This window comes from Sinocyclocheilus anshuiensis, unplaced genomic scaffold (assembly GCF_001515605.1).
Source record: "Sinocyclocheilus anshuiensis isolate Anshui unplaced genomic scaffold, SAMN03320099.WGS_v1.1 scaffold1552, whole genome shotgun sequence".
Classification (NCBI taxonomy): domain Eukaryota; kingdom Metazoa; phylum Chordata; class Actinopteri; order Cypriniformes; family Cyprinidae; genus Sinocyclocheilus; species Sinocyclocheilus anshuiensis.
Genome location: NW_015554178.1, coordinates 25349 through 43503, shown reverse-complemented (window position 1 = coordinate 43503; position 18155 = coordinate 25349). Strand labels below are relative to the sequence as shown.

At 37.2% G+C, this 18155-nt stretch overlaps 1 protein-coding gene across 2 annotated transcripts in view; it reads right to left on the bottom strand.

Annotated features, from left to right (window-relative positions):
• Positions 1-4661: 4661 nt before the first annotated feature.
• Positions 4662-18155, bottom strand: part of LOC107670963 (sodium channel subunit beta-3-like) — a 22262-nt gene continuing 8768 nt past the window's right edge. Inside the window, exons 2-7 of one of the 2 annotated variants that reach the window (XM_016463776.1) lie at positions 15448-15546; positions 13129-13298; positions 12809-13043; positions 10185-10323; positions 7957-8038; positions 4662-5758 (exon numbers count right to left, since the gene is read on the bottom strand). In XM_016463776.1, the coding sequence (XP_016319262.1) occupies positions 7975-8038; positions 10185-10323; positions 12809-13043; positions 13129-13298; positions 15448-15502 (663 nt within the window). In that variant the 5' untranslated portion in view covers positions 15503-15546 and the 3' untranslated portion in view covers positions 4662-5758; positions 7957-7974. The remainder of the gene's footprint in view (positions 5759-7956; positions 8039-10184; positions 10324-12808; positions 13044-13128; positions 13299-15447; positions 15547-18155) is intronic. The other variant, XM_016463778.1, reaches the window with a different exon arrangement.

The following is an 18155-nucleotide window of genomic DNA, read 5'->3' as shown; positions in this document are numbered from 1 at the left end:
GAGAGAGAGAGAGAGAGCGTGTGTAAATTAGGCTACCTCTGTGCGTCCCTCAACAGTGTTCTGCGGTTCTGCAGCAGCGTCTCTAAACAGCGCTGTTATTACCTATAGTGAGAAATGTCATGTGTAGCCTTTAAGTTGCTACACTATATAGGCTAACTGATCAAATCGTCAGGGCAGCGCTGACAACACCTTTTTGTGCAAACTGCGTGACCGTAGTGTGTGAGCACGTCCTGCTCATGCAGAACATGCTCATATAGGGGTGAAAGCAGGTGAAAGTGCTGCAAATAGAAAAATGTGCCACTGTGGCGGGCTTAAGCAAGCCGCTCACGATGCCCCCCATCCGTGGTGACACTTTGACAGGAATTTTTCAAAAACAGAGTTACACAACAAAGCTGTGTGCTGTATAGGTACTGTATGCTAATTTCCGTTATTACAGTTAACTATGCGAAGTGATATGGAACTGTAATGCGGTCAAGAGAGCTACCTGGAACTACGTTCGCTGTGCGTTTCCCTGAAAATAATGGCACGCCTCAGAACGTTCGTCAGCCAATCAGATTCAAGCATTTAACGGCCCCGTAGCATAACTGTCAATAAAATGTATAGGCCTATATATGTATACTTTATCATATCACATTGTAATGTGTTGTGTTTTTTTATAATAAAAAAATTTCTTCACACATTGAGGCGGGGTGGGGGGGGGAGTTATTAATAATAATAAAAAAACATTTTTGTTTTGCCCATAGAAACTGCTAAATTCCACTAAAAACATTTTAGTGCTAAATTCCACTAAAAATTAGCCCACTGCAATATACAAAACAATTGCTTTAACAATAACAAAATCTGCAATAATATTTTAAAAAGAATAATATTAAAGTGCTAATAATAATAATATTAAATTAAATTAATTTTCTCTACAATCGATAATTAAGATGCAAAAACTGGGGCAGTTGCGTTTCTATGAAACGGCAGAGCGCGAGTCCGCGGAGTGATATGAAATATGAAAGTAGCGGCTTTTTAATTTTACAGTGAAGAGTGGACTCATATACAGCTATACAACGTTTCCATGGAGTCGACGGTGAAAGTAAGGAAATAGGTGAGAAAATAATTTAAGCGGTGAAAAGGTATTTTCCCCTCCAACACCCCAACAGTAATGATGTCCTTGGCTTTTATACAGTAGCGCTTCTTGCTAGAGAGAGAGAGAGAGAGAGAAAAACTCATTGAGGCTCCAGCGAATTGAATCAGATCAGAGTGAACTCACTGAGGTGCGTCGGGTTTTCTCCCTGGCCTGCAGTGCATCAGATCAGATCATCTACGCCCCCTCTGGTTTTGGTCGTGATAGATCTTCTCAATTTCTAAGAAATAGATTTCTGCCTCTTTCTTATTCTCTGCCATTATTCAATCTTACAGATCTCTGAGCTGAAAATACATTCCACCGTAACGCGTCTTAAAATGAGTTCAGTAGGGACTCGCGCTTTGTAAGGAATGTTCTGAGAACACTTTAATCAGCGGGGCTCTATTTGCCTTTCTTCTGTCCCTAATCTCTGAACTTTGAGAGGCAATTACCAGACAAAACAAAGAGTCTTTTTTAATTTAAGAGGAACACACTGAGCTCCCCTGCACATAGCCTACTGTCATAAGGAGCCCCAGACAAAGTCAGGATCAAAAAGTACAACGCTGAGCGAGGTAAGAGACGCCCGCAGCACATGAAAATCAACCTAAATGAATTTGTTTTCAGATGTTGTCTCCAGGGACCACTTTACAAATGTCAGCCCCGAGGCCAAAGCATATGACAGGACTTGGTCTCTGTGTGTGGAATGAGTCTTATTGGATTATTTTTATTTTTTTTTCACTGAGAGTGATATTCTAGGAGCATGACCTTACAGAACAAAAGCTGTCGCTGTAGATCCATTAAAAGTGTCGTTTAACATTACAGATCATCGTGAGAGAAGATCATCGTGTTTTTAGTGGTATTGTCTGTCGTACTCAAAATAAAAGCACTGCACTCTTGTGGTAAAAGAATACATAGCAGAAATATGTCTGTAGTTGTCAGTTTATAAAATGCCCTAGAATATGTAGACAAAGTTAACTAATAAAACCATATAAAAAATTTCGTTACCTGAAATAATATATAGCCTATAAAAAATTAAAACTTATTTCAGTTAGTTGCCAAGGAAACATCTAATTTCACTTATTTTAACTTGATGTACTAAAATAACAAAAACTAAAAAGAAAACAATAAATAAAAACGATATAAATATTTACAACTAAACACAACAAAATTAAAGTAAAAAAAAAAAAAAAAAACATTAAAGTAAAAATCCTTTAAAAAAACAATAAATAAATAAATCGGTCAAAAATGACCAATGAGCACCAGAGGGTTAATTGAGTTAATATAGATTTTATGTGTGACAAAATCTTCATGTTACATCAAAGAGTTATCTAATCACTGCATGATAGCAGTCCCTACTTTATGAAAGTCTGGATTTTTTCTGTGGTGTCACTGTTTGTGTTGTAACAAATGTTGCCTCTCTTTTGCCACTCTAATTGAAGAATGACCCAAATACACTTTTTATGTGACACATTTAATTATTTTCTGGACATTTTCTAGTTGGTAGACATTAGTGGAACGTGTTATGAGATTGCATTCACATCAGCTTAACATCAGTTGGTTGAAAAAATGTTCTAAGTTCTGAGAGTTGATTTAGCATCAGTTATTTTCTATGTATTTCTTACATTGGTAAGTGTGGGATAAATATAAAATAGCTATTTTTTTTTTGTGACCACAATAGTATGCTGATATCTGTGACATGTGACACTGTCAGAAGTTGCTTTTGTCTTAACTGTTCTAAACTATTAATTAAATGTAAATGCACTTAAAGTAATGGGAGTTTAAATCCTCAAAACGGTCCAACAAAACGAAAAGTACAGGTACATCTACAAAAATTTGAATATCATGAAAAAGATCAATATTTTTTGTCACTCATTTCAGAAAGTGAAACCCATATATTAAAAAGGTGCACCAGCAAAAGGGATAACCGCAGCCTTATGAGGATTGTCAGGCAAAATCCATTCAAGAATTTGGGGGAGCTTCACAACGAGTGGACTGAGGCTGGCGTCAGCGCATCAAGAGCCACTACGCACAGACGAATCCTAGACATGGGCTACAAATGTCGCATTCCTCGTGTCAAGCCACTCCCGAACCAGAGACAACGTCAGAAGCGTCTTACCTAGGCTGTGGAGAAAAAGAACTGGACTGTTGCTCAGTGGTCCAAAGTCCTCTTTTCAGATGAAAGTAAATTTTGCATTTCATTTGGAAATCAAGGTCCCAGAGTCTGGAGGAAGAGTGGAGAGGCACAGAAACCATGTTGCTTGAAGTCCAGTGTGAAGTTTCCACAGTCAGTGATGATTTGGGCTGCCATGTCATCTGCTGGTGTTGGTCCACTGTGTTTTCTGAAGTCCACAGTCAACGCAGGCATCTACCAGGAAATTTTAGAGCACTTCATCCTTCCTTCTGCTGACAAGCTTTATGGAGATGCTGATTTCATTTTCCAGCAGGACTTGGCACCTGCCCACACTGCCAAAGGTACCAAAAGCTGGTTCAATGACCATGGTGTTACTGTGCTTGATTGGCCAGCAAACTCGCCTGACCTGAACCCCATAGAGAATCTATGGGGTATTGTCAAGAGGAAGATGAGAGACACCAGACCCAACAATGCAGATGACCTGAAGGCCATTATCAAAGCAACCTGGGCTTCCATTACACCTGAGCAGTGCCACAGGCTGATTGCCTCCATGCCACGCCGCATTGATGCAGTAATTCATGCAAAAGGAGGCCCAACCAAGTATTGAGTGCATAGAAATGAACATACTTTTCAGAAGCCTGACATTTCGGTTTAAAAATATCCTTTTTTTTTATTGATCTTATGTAATATTCTAATTTTCTGAGACACTGAATTTTGGGTTTTCATTATCTGTAAGCCATAATCATCAAAATTTCAAGAAATAAAGGCTTGAAATATTTCACTATGTGTAATGAATCTATATAATATATGGGTTTCACTTTCTGAAATGAGTGACAACAAATATTGACCTTTTTCATGATATTCTAATTTTTTGAGATGTACCTGTATATACCAAAAGGTTAATTTTTAAACGAATAAGTGTGCCTTAATCATCTACTTCAGTCAACTGCAGTTACACTGTATGAACTACAGAGGGAGGCAAAGACCATTGTTGACAATACAACATGCCCTCTTTATTCACTAGTGGCATTAAATATTCATTATATAACTCTAGAATATCTGTTCACAATGTGTGATCATACAGACCAGCTATGAAATTACTTTAGGAAACATGATCGGCGTTATAAGATAATTTGCATTTTTTAATTTTTAAATTACATACTATACATGTGATTTATAAGTGCACATATGATATAGTCTATGGGAACTGTGATCGTCTAAGGTGTTGAAAATCTAGCATGCTTTCTCAAAGCTTTAATTTAAAAATAAAAAGTATGTGTGTATGTGTTAAGGCTGGGGGGGAAATGACTCAATAAGCAGTGAGACATTTTTTAGAATGCATCACCTGGTTTAATATACATGACAAGCTTTGACAAGTGATGAACAGCTCCATTATAACAGGGTAGAGCAAGCGCAGTGTTTCTGTGGTGGCAACTGTGACCTATATAAAACAATGCAAAAGGCAAAGTTAACAGTGGCAAGCCGGCACCAATAGAAATCAAACATGAAAAATCCAAATCTATCAAATTCATTATAGCAACAGTGAAAAAAGGAAATACAAACACATAGTCAAGTGTTATTTTAACAGCCGAATAGATTGCGTTACTAGTTCCAACAATTGTTCACAGTCAATCTGAAATTAGTGTGTAGCATTATAAAGCAAGTGTTTAAGGTATACAGATCTCACTGCTGCAGCTGAACATCACTGAACAATACCAACCGGTTAGGCAATGTGGCTTCAGTACAAACTGCCATTGTTGGAATAATGTAATAATTATGCCATTCAGTATTAATCCCAAGAATTGGCTTTAATGCTGCAAGATCATTCAGAAGACAAACTGACTGCTATGACCAATGTAAACACAATTGACACCATATGTTCAATCACACTGCTTTTCACAGTATGTCCTCATTACAGCTGTTTACCTGCCACCGTTTCACTGATGACTGATTGCAAAGTGGCAAAGTGGAGTTTGTTTGTTTTTGTTTTAAATAAAAAGCAATAAAAACCCAAAATACTACAATGGGATTCCTTGTATAGAAAATACAACAATAAAAACCAAGTCTAATTGGAATCCAGACTTATCTTCATCTATTTCAATCAAAAGAGTAAGAACAGCATATACCAAAGAGGGAAAGGCTCACATGGGCATTGTGACAGTAATGATTGACATTTGGTTTATACACGCACAAGAAAAGTGCGTGTATAGGCAGTATGATAGCTCTTCAGCTCTGGGCTGCTGTATTTGTGTCTCTACTAAGGCAAAAATTGAGGACAGACACATACAGATCCTCATCAGTCTGAGATTAGACGTGTGTTACTGCTGACCTCCACCGAGACAGCGGGAGATAATGAACCAGTCGAGAGTTTGTTCCACACATCACATTATCAAGACAAGTGGGATTTGATTTGGCAGGTTTCCTGGTTTCTCAGAGCAGCTCTTGAAGTGTCAGAACAAGATCAGTGCCTATTCTCAATCCATTTTAAACTGGTTGCTATTAAGAATCGTCAGTACCTGAAACAAAAAGCAATGTCCAGATTTGGTTAGCTGAGAAAAATTGTACCATAAATCCTAATATATATATACACACACACACACACACACACACACACGCATACATATAAGAACTTGAATTTAAATTTGATTATTAGATAAATGATTATTAGAATTACTATTCCAGAATGATGTTTTTGTATATTTTTATACAAAAAGGCAGCTATTCTAAAAAAAAAATTATTTAGTTTAATTTCTAAATTAAAAAAAATTGCAACCGTGCAACTATTCTTCAAATAAAAAAAAAGGCCTATGTTGTTAACATGTATATATATTATTTCTATGAAATTACAATTAATATTAAAGGTGTCCTATTATGCTCTTTTACAAAGTCTTGATTTTGTTTTGGGGGTGTACTAGAACAGGCTCTCATACTAGGTTGTTCGAAAAACACATTATTTTTAAACACATATTTTAGATTATTACAACACCTCTCTCCCCAGTCTGGCCTGGTGGACTTTGAACTTTGTAACTTTGCAGATCTTTTTTATGCTCAAACAGCAACATTACAGACTAACTAAAGTTGAAAAAGTGAAAAAGCATAATAGAACCCCTTTAAAATTAAAATAGTAGTAATAAAAAAAAACATTTTTAGAAATGCAATTGTGTTCCATTAATAAATATCTACATTTCCACACTACTCAAATCACGTTTCTAGAAAATTCCACACGGTTTTCTATTAGAAGAGGATGTTACATAATCCCCACCAACAACAAAAAGTCCTCCTCAAATTACAAATCACTCCAGTTCTGGTAAAACATATCAGATGACACTGCAGTAAGCTGCATAGAAATAAAAAAAAAAGTAAATAAAAAAAAAAAGAGCAGTGCAATTTAGAATAAATGGATCCATGTCATATCACATCTATCAATGCATTCTCATATTCCAAATCACTTTACACAATGTAAAATCATCGATCAAGGAGATAACAAAGAGAACAAACCCTGACCTCAGCATTACCGCAGCTGTACTTTACTTCTCATTGAATTATCTTGAGAGATCAGCTGTAGTTAGTAATTGCTTGGACAGATATGGCAATGAACAGAAGAGTGGCATGTGGCTGAGTGGATGGGAATGAAAATCCGGTGATGTTAAAGGGGTCATGACATGAGAAATCAAATTTGACTTGATCATGTGGCATATAAGAGGTCTTTGTACCATTAAAACACCGGCAAGTTTCATAGCTTAAAACCTCCTCCTCATTATAAACAAAGCATTTATTTAATCAAGTTCCAAAAACGGCTCGTTTGGCATCACAGGGGCACAAACATTTGCATAAACATTGCCTCCAGAGCAAGACATCGACGAATAGTAATCTTCTCACCATAGGCCCCGCCCACCAAAAGCAAATAGAAGTTACAATCACTGCCGAAAAGTCTTGTTTACACTGGATACAGTATACAGATGCACGGTCGCTTTCTGACGCAGTCCACGGACTTGAGTCTGTTGTCAATAGCACAAATAGAGTGAAAGAACATTCGCTTTAACACGTTTGATTTAAACAGCTCGTTTGTGTCATTGTACAGATATCAGAAGGATCCCAGTGTAAGGAACAAGTGGATAGCTAATTTTTAATGGCATCCTGGATCGTGTCTGAGGATTGTTCAGAGCATTTTGTTATGTAAATAAGGCACAGTGTCATGGAAAGTTTACGAAGATACATTTGTTGAAAGATGAAGCGGTACTAGATCTGATTGCAGCTGCATCACAAACCACAAGTAAATGATTTCATAATGCTTTGTTTGGAAATTACCGTTTTTTTATGTTGTCAAAATACATGTAATAGCGAGGGGCCGTTGATACGGTTTCCTATGCTATGATGTTAGCCAATCATAACAGTGACCGATTACTGACAAGCCTTAAAGGACACACCCCTTAAAACAGGTCGTTTTAGACAGAGGGTCAGAATGAGGGTTGAAAAGAATCCTTTTTTCACATATTAATTAGTTTTTTGGTGCAAAAAAACTTTAACATTATAAGTAAACCTCAAGGAACATATTAAAATAATAATAAAAAAAAATTGTGTCATGACCCCTTTAAGAGAGGATGTGAACAATGAAAGAGAAACACAGGGATGGTGGAAGGGTTCTAGTCAGCTACTCGGGATGAGCGGGGAATTGTTAATGATGTTTCTAATTGAGAGGTAAATTCAAAAATACCGTAATGGTGTGAGACTTTTATTCTGTTACAGCGGGGCCCGGGTTTTCTTTATTTTCAGAGGGAATGGCTAAGTAGTCTGTCCTGTAGACAAAGAGGTACAAAAGAAAAAGGCAAAAACTAAGAGTTGAGGGTGCACTGCTGCACCAACTTAACCAGGACTCCTACCATCACCACATTAAAGCGATTGTTCACCCAAATTATAGCTTTTTTTACTCATCATCATGTCATTCCAAATCTGTATGGTGTTTGTGTCCATGTAACACAAAACAAAAGTATTTTTAATGCAGCTCTTGCACAATAAAAAAGTGATCATTTTAAGGAGATATACGTACCTCATCTAAATTTGTAAGGGAAACCTAATGTATTTTGGTTGAGTCATTTATTTTAAATAATTACAATATAACAAATTATAAAAACATAATTTAATACAAATATATTGTTGTCTTGAATAAAAATTTAATGTAGATATTAACAGATGAAGCACGTTTTAGGTAAACATTTCTTTTCAGTGTGCCATATAAAGACAGTTCATAGTGGCCAAGGGCTCCAAAATATGCAAATAGACCCTTAAAATATAATACAAATGATTTTAAGTACAAATGTAAGTCATTATTCCCTAATAATCACTAAGTGGTCATTGTATGACAAGCAGTGCAAAGATTCTTCACAAATGTCTTTTTTGGAGAGGAAAAAAAAAAGGTCTGGAATGACGAGGCAAGTAAACAATGACAATTAATTTTTTGGCTGACTTATCGCTATAATATTTAGTGATTCTGATATTGAATACTCAATGATGCTGAAGTTTGGGGATCTCCGTGTTTTTTTTCCTGCTGGCAGAGTGAGGACAGCAATATAATCACATATTCAACTGACTGACAAACAAATCAAGAAGAAATGACGGACAACAAATTAAACTGTGGTAAAGAAAGAGTAGAAAGAAAAGACAGGGTTAAATGGCCCAATGCTGTGTCAAATGACAGTAAGATCAATGAGTACAGTGTACATGAGTACAGCTCGCAGTTTGGAATCTGATTACAACAGGTAAGGCTGACAGGCCACCACTTTATTTCCCATATGCTCTGCATGACTGATGGGACTGATGGGAATAGACTTATGCCTATTATTAACTGTATCTATGTGTGTGCATGCCTGTGTTTGTGTCATGGTAGTCTATCATGCATCCAAATAACTCAATCTCCTGAATACAGTGTTCAATTTATCACTAATGATTGAACCTTCAAGTTAGTCGATATTGACTGAATGTCATGTCTGAGTAAGAATATATTTTATCCTACTTTTCCATGGAGAGCATTGAATAATTTAGTAAATATAGATACATTTTGATGGATGTAGGAATAGTTTACCAAAAATGAAAATTTGTTAATTTATTCACTCTCAGGCCACCCAAGATATAGAGGAGTTTGTTTCTTCAGCAGAACAGATTTGTAGAAATGTAGCATTGCATCACTTGCTCACCAATGAATCCTCTGCAGTGAATGGGTGCCGTCAGAATGAGTGTCCAAACAGTTGATGATAAAACATCACAAAAATCCACAAATCATTCACACGACTCCAGTCCATCAGATACTATCTTGTGACATTAAAAGTTGTTTGTGAGAAACAAATCCATCAAGGTGTTTTTAACTTTTAGCTAAAATCTACCCATAATATTGCTTTCTCCAGTGAAAAAGTTGTTTCTTGTCTGAATCAAGAGAGAAATATGCACAGACCAAGCCCTGTTCAAGTGAAAACAGCCCAAAACAGTTCTAAACAAGTATGTCAATGGATTTTGATGTGAGAGGACAACAGAGGATGTGCTTTTTCATTGAAAGAAGCATTATAATGAATTATGGACTGGTATTTTGGCCAGAAGTGACAGTTTAATGCCTTAATGGATTTGCTTCATACAAACACACAGATTTTCACTTTACAAGACATTAATTGATGTGCTGGAGTTGTGTGTATTACTTGTGGATTACTGTGATGTTTTTATAAGCTGTTTTAACTCATTCTGATGGCACCCATTCACTGCAGAGCAAGTGATGTAAGGCAAAATTCTCCCAATCTGTTCTGATGAAGTAACAAACTCATCTACGTCTTGGATGGCCTGAGAGCGAGTAAATTTTTAGCAAATGTACATTTTTGAGTGAACTATTCCTTTAAATGGTCCCCTCAAACTTGTAAATGTAAAACTGTAACTGAAGACATGTGATAAAGTAATACTCACGCAGTGTCCTGAGCCAGCTCCTCAGATTTGGAGATCTTCCTGTAGCAGTAGATCATTTCCACCAGCAACCAGAGTGTGAGGAACACCAGCAGCACATACATCATGATCTTTGAGTACAGCGCTGTGGTGTCTACACTCGCTGAGAAAATGAAAAAATGCAATCAGAAGGAATTTTGTACAATTAATTGAGCAATCAGATGAGACCTGTTGGACTGATACTGTGCCACTAAGGATGTCTGTGATGAATTCATCCAGAAAGTGACTCAGACAGTCTCAAGTGTACTGAAAATGAGGACAAAAGTGCAAAATGCATGAGTGGGCAAAATATAGCTGATCTGCTGTAATGCATTAGGAGAGTCATTAAAGCTATTTCAGGTCACCAGAAAACTATAAATAACCAAGTGCAACTAAGTCACCTCAGAGATGAGCAGTCATGCTTTGCATCCAGGTGGTACAGTAAATTTCTGATTGAATGGTTTCATATAACAATTTTAACCACTTTTTTGCATGTTTTTATGTATTTATTTTTTTATTATTGTTATATGAACAAAAGCATAGCATGCACAGAAGATCTGCAGAGAATCCAAATTAATCAACTGCTGGTAAGAAAATGTAAAAAAAAAAAAAAAAAAGGACATAATTCATTTTAAGTTGATTTTAATTTAAAGGTGTGGTTTGCCCAAAAATGGAAATTCAGTCATTTACTCAGCCTCGTGTATTTCCAAATTTGTATGACTTACTTTTTTGGAACATAAAAAATTATTTATTTTGAAGAGTGTTGGTAACCAAACAGTTCTGGTTCCCATTGACTTCCATTGCATGGATATAATTGAAGTAAACAGGAACCAAAACTATTTGGTTACCAACATTCTTCAAAAAATATTATTTTGTGTTCTGCAGAAGAAAGTCAGTCATTCAGGTTCAGAAAGGCATGATGAGGGTAAGTAAATGATGAGTGAATTTCCATTTTGGGGTGAACTATCCCTTTAAAGTTCAGTTAGGTGTTTGTTGGGGCAAAATTAAATAACTCTCATCAGCATAAGAGACAAACTCACTCTCAGTGTCTTTTAAAGGTTTTATTCTTTGCAAAGAAGGTCAAACATCATACAGGATACAAGTCGCTGCAGAGTGTGACAAGGAAGGGAGGGCGCTCCTCCGCTTTATATCTCTTTTCCAAGTCAAGGCTACAAACTCTTAACAGCTGTACTTTTCCACACATGGAAAGAAAGTCAAAAACACAATACTATATCATTCTTCTAAAGTTTGGTTCCCCCTATATTTAGGGCCTAGATGACCCCCTAGGTCATGGGCAGACGCCTATGGGTCTCCCAGTTGTCCTCCTCTCAGCCCAATATGGCCCTGTGGATCTCTTGTCACCCATACATCTTAAGCTTAGGCCCTAAACCCATCTCTCACTGTGACTACACAGCAGTTCTAAGAAAACACATGCACTATGTAAGGTTTCATATGCACATAAGATTATGTAAAAAGCAATACAAATGAATTTTTCTACTACGGTGTTAAGCAGAAATGGATAAATTTCATTTTTCTGCCTGTCCCTTAGAAAACACATTACAGTAAATCATTTGCATGCAAACAAAACCACACAATGAAACAAACATGCTCAGATACTTCATGTCAGCTTTCCCTTGGAGCACAATAAAACTTAGAGGTTATACGACACTGTAAGACAGGTAAATTGTCTTTTAAAGATAAACGCAAAGTGATTGCGTGATCAGAGGTTCTCAGCTTCACCCTTCAGAGCAGAAGCCCACCCACACTGATCTGATTATATGAATAATTTATCAACAGACTGTTCGGCATTTGAAAATGGGTTTTAAAAGGTAAGAACCACTGTATACATCAATGATAGTGCAGCGCATGTGACATTTTAGAGAAAACAAGTGCATATAATTCTACAAAATCTTGTACAATTGTCAAAAAGGACCTGTGATCACATTATAAAGAGTATCTTTACAAATGTCTCATGCACTGCAGTGAACAGATCTAAAATGGCATTGAATGTAAAAGCAGAGTTGTACTGTAAGTTTGTGGTTCTGGAAGGCTGTTTGCAACTCAAAATATCCTCTAAACCCACCACTTAAATACAACATTGTCTATTTCTATCTGCGAACCGAGACACTCGCAGATAGAGATGACGCATTGCGGTTGCATGATTAAATATAGACAAATATACATTAGGTAAAGTATATTCGATTGAAGTGAGAGGAAGTACTCTGCATTCAGCAATATCAGGCATCCAGAGAATAGCATACAAACCGGAATCTTTACATTACCCCTTACAACAGATAGAGAGGTAAGTGGCTGCTTAGATTAAGCCCTGAAAACAACTTCCTGCCTTCCAATAAGTAGGCTTAAATAATAAAAACAGAACAGAGCACAGCATTACTAGAACAACGCAAACAACACATCAGGACACAGTTCAACTATATAGAAGGAAGGACACTGTACTGAGGTCAACAGTATCTGATTTTTAGGTTACAGTATGTTTGGAAATGGCCTGCGGTGCAACCATCCAAATCACACTGTAGAGATGAAGTAATCAGATCGAATATGGCTAGATGAGGTACTGTAAGCGTCCAGCAGACTGTTTGCTCACTTACCTTGCATTTTTACCTTCAGTTCAATTGTGATTTTCTTGGTGGTGGAATGCTTGAATGAATCGAACTCAAAGAAGCGTGACACCTCACATTCGTATGTGCCAGAGTCATTTGCACTGACATTTACGATGCTAATGGAGATGTCCTGCAGGTCCTTGCTGCCGATCCATGTCAGACGGCCCTTCCAGTACATTTCTGCATCCTCTGGCTCCTGCGGTTCACGATCATACAGATAGATCTGCATAGAGGAGATGATTGTGTGTCAGATATGCTCATTTTTAAATACAATAATATGCAGCAAAAAAGCTAAGAGGTAATCTCACAAGCATTCTTCGGTAATCTGATGCAGAACCGGTGTAGAACCAGTCCACTTTGGTCTCGGCAGAGATCTCTTCTCGTTTCATGCAGTAGATGCAGGTTAACTTCATAACACCGCCTACGGTGGCCTCTGTGTTTGATGCAACATCCACACACACCAGTCTGACCTCCTGAACTGCAGAAAACACAGATTATTACCACACACACTGCATCTTTCATCAACATGTAGGACATCCAATCATGCCCTTTGGAGTGAGAGGTTAACACCTTTCCAAAAACGTAGCTTCAATCTGCAGATACTTTATGGAGGTCAATTAAATCTGAGGCAGAGACTTCTCAAGGGAGCACCAGAGAATGAGAAAGAGAGAGATCATTATCCATTACAAGCTCCAATTCCAGAAGGAGCTCACAGCACTCCCAACTCCCGCTCAGACGAAAACATACCTTATTGCTGCAGACACATGCTCAATATTGGCGGCAGAGAACACCCCATTGAGCAGGGGCCGGGCCGAGGCCTCAGTGATGTGAAGATTGTTCTGGAGTGTTCGCTCGACTGTGAACATAACCTCTCTGCCATTGTTGAAATGGAGGCCATCTTACATAACTCACAGCCTCAAGCACAAGCTGTCAAGACTGATCGCGCCTTTTCTGTTTGAAGGGTCATATGGGCCAATGTAAATGGCAAATGTATTTTTCCATCCCACAAGCACAGACAATGTATAATAATGATGACTAGTTGTGACATATTTCGCCACTAGTCAAAGAATGCGAAGTTAGTGGTAGATGAAATTCTATTTTAAATCTCTTAATGTTCTGATGACACCAGACTGCCACAATCTGTGAGGAGAAGCAGTGAGTCATTGACACTTATGGGATCGTTTAGAGCTGAATCAATGCCATCTCTGTCTGGGATTGTATTTTTTAAGAGATATGTGAATTTGTGACTCACAAAGAAGTACCTTTCAGATGTGAACTCCTATTGAATATGGGTTCAGCATCACGGACAGCGCGGTTGTTAATTGATTAACGTTACATTACATTTTACTTCAGATGTTTACATCACTAGACACAGAGACGTCGCACTGAAATAGCAAACACGGAGCTGATGTTTCATACAGGTCTACGGGACGGAATGAACGTGTCGTGTTTCTCTAGAGAAAGTTTGAGATTTCTTACCGAGATGCAAACATCCGTAAACGTCTTTAACTAAAAGCGGACTTAATGATTCATGTAGAAAATTCGCGCGGAATAAAGAAATCCGAGACCTCCACAACGAGCTCTTTCAGAAGATGTCAGTGGATTTCTGCAGACACATGTTCAGTATTGGCAGCACAGAACGACCCATTGAGCAGGGGCCAGGCCGAGGCCTCAGTCATGTGAAGATTGTTCTGGAGTGTTCGCTCGACTGTGAACATAACCTCTCTGCCATTGTTGAAATGGAGGCCATCTTACATAACTCACAGCCTCAAGCACAAGCTGTCAAGACTGATCGCGCCTTTTCTGTTTGAAGGGTCATATGGGCCAATGTAAATGGCAAATGTATTTTTCCATCCCACAAGCACAGACAATGTATAATAATGATGACTAGTTGTGACATATTTCGCCACTAGTCAAAGAATGCGAAGTTAGTGGTAGATGAAATTCTATTTTAAATCTCTTAATGTTCTGATGACACCAGACTGCCACAATCTGTGAGGAGAAGCAGTGAGTCATTGACACTTATGGGATCGTTTAGAGCTGAATCAATGCCATCTCTGTATGGGATTGTGTTTTTTTAACGGATATGTGAATCTGTGACTCACAAATAAGTACCTCACATACCTCAAACACTGCCTGTACTAATGTTCTGATGTATGATTAACTGGTTTATGTACTAGGAGATACAGACATTTAAGAGGCTATTTAAAGTCATTCAAAAAAGGGTCCCTGCAAATACTCAAGTGGTTTGGTATATTATATAAAATACTAATATATATATATATATATAAAAATAAATAAATAAATAAATAAATATATTAATTAATTAATTAAAAAATCATTAATACATAGAGTTCTGATATACTGTAGTGCTTATCACAACCACACATTATCTTAGAAATTACTTTAAATGACAAAAACTCTTATGCTTATTATTAATATGATCAGTTTAACACATTTAAATGCTATTAAATTTCAGAAAAAATGAAGACAAGATTTTGCAAAACACACTCTTAATATTACTATTACTGTATCTCGCTAGCATTTTCTTTCCTTATTTTAAATGGCAAAATGGTGTGTCATCATTTATTATTCAAATTATTCATTTAAAATTTGAAAACACTTACCAGCAAATATGAAGAGCATTAGCAAATGCAACACAAGCCTCATGTGATTTAACATACTGGGAGATCTAACAACAGGGCGGCGTCTCAGATTGAGTCTTCCTGTAAGTAACGTTAGAGAGAAAAAAGAAAAACCGTCACTAACTTGATTCTGAAGAGGTTAAAATGTATATATATATATAAGAAGATGTCAGTGACAGAGAAGTTACTTTTGTTTCCTTTTCCAGCCACATGACCAGTACAGATGCTCCATCGTCAAACCTCCGCAGCTATAGAATTAGAGACCCCTGTCTTTGTTTTCTTATTACCACTTACTGATGACAGACATGCTCAGTGCGCATGCGCCGCGCTGGGTCTACTTTCAAACTGACTTCTGCAAACGTTGTTTAGCAGTGAATTTATTAAAACGTGTTTCGTAGACAAAAAGTTGCTATTTTGAGCATACTTTTCATAAACGTTATGTTGCAATTGTCACGTATTTAAAATTATATAATAATTTTATAATTTCACTAAATTTTTTAATCACGTTTTAGCTTTTTTTTTTTTTTGTATATTGATGTGATTTATAATTGTTTAATTTTGCTGAAAAGCCTATAATAGAATGTTTAATGGCAGGTTTCATTGTGACACCTTGCCCCATATAGTATGACAACATTCCCCTGCCATTTTTAATAAATGTTAAAGTTTTCAATGAAATGTTAAAGTTTTTAATGAACTGTATCAGTGAAATTGTAGCTAAGCTGTATCATTATTGTTGCTGTATCATTATTGTAGCCAAGTTGTAAATTTGAAGAAAAAACCCACCTTAAACTGTATTAACTGATCTAAAAAATATGACTAGCCCAATCTCCACTATACTGGATTGTTCTATTCAAGGCCGATGCAATAAGAGACTGTTTATAGGCGGCAGTGGAATCCTCATGTCCTGGCAACTCACACAATAGAAAGTGACAGATATGAAGCCGAAGCTTTGTCAGAGCCCACAAATTTAACACAGATCACCAAGTTGTACACTAGCATCCAATCTTTAGTCAACAGCTCTTGTCTCTTCTCCCCTCATAAACAACATCCATCAACCCTATAGCGAGAACAGCACATCATGAACTGTATGCATCTGTAGGCTTCAATTGTCTCCGCTCGAGAACAGCATTTCATCATTCAAACCCACACGCCGGTCCTACTTAACCTATGCGTGGTCGGGGAAGCAGCTTCATCGCAATTACTGCAATTATTATATGAGTCACACCGAATCTAACCTTTCCAGTTTGCAGTCACCACATGGATGATGACTGTTGAAGAAACTGACAAATGCAAAATGGCATTTTGAACTAAAAAAATGTGGCATATGTTCAAATGAGACCACAAAATTACAGCACAACACTTGTAGACTGCATGGATATTAAAGGAATAGTTCACCTAAAAATGAATATTTGCCAAAAATGTACTCACCCTCAGGTCATCCAAGATGTACATGTAGATGAGTTTGTTTCTTTAGCTGTTTGGATTCTCATTTTGACAGCACCCATTCACTGCAGAGGATCCACTGGTGAGCAATTGATGTAATGCTACATTTCTCCAAATCTGGATTTTGGATGGTCTGAGAGTGAGTAAATTTTCAGCAAATGTTTATTTTTGAGTGAACTATGCCTTTAAGTAAGGGGTCATGAACTGCCTTTTTTATTATTTTACTGTTCTCTGAGGCCCACTTACAATGTTATCAAGATTTTTACATCACAAAACATAATTTAGAAGTAATAGGCTTTTTTTCTGTCCTGTTTTGACCCCTCTCATCAGAACGTTGTTTGAATAGGCGTGGCGGATTGTAGACTCTGAAGTAAACACCCACTGCTATGATTGGCTAACAGTTGTGTATGTTTGACAGCCTACATCCTTCACAGATGGACGCTGCACTGATTTAGCTTAAAAACACATAAATCAAATGTGTCATATCAAAAATCATACCAAACTATCTGTAATAACAGACAAAGCAATAGTGATCATGTAATAAAAACAGTTAGCTACTCACATTTGTTTGTTCCCACATTACTGTCAGATCCAATATAATCAGCACAGCATTGTCTTTTGGTTTCAATCTTTCTGAAAATCCCGGGTCGAAATGTGCCTTGTTTGTAAACAAATCTGTGGTAAAATGAAGTGAGTTCTTACTGACGCGGTCTGGATCTTCATTAAAAAATAAAGTTAATCAAATAAAGTTTATCGTTTGGTTGTGTAGACCTGTGTTTGCCTCTCTCGTTATTTACACTACATGCGCGAATCGGTGGGCGGGGCGAAACAGGCAGTGATGTAGAAGCAGGCGTTGATCTTCCTCTGTGGAGGTGGTGTTTAGCCATACTATTATCTCGTAAAGTGGCATGGTTTACAAACTGTCATTTTGGCAGATTGGCTTTAAAGGGGTCATATGATGCTTTTTTAAAGATCATTATTTTGTGTATTTGGTGTAACAGAATATGTTGACATGCTTTAATGTTCAAAAAACACATTATTTTTCAAATACTGTACATTATTGTATTAAAACGCTTCATTTTCTACAAAGTCCCTCCTTCCGACAAGCGCAGTCTGCTCTGATTGGCCAGCTGACCCAGTGCATTGTGATTGGCTGAACACCGCAAGCACTCGTCGGAAATGTAACGCCCCTTACCATAATCGCGAGTTTCATCTTTCAAAATAAATGTAAAGACAGAGCCCGAAAG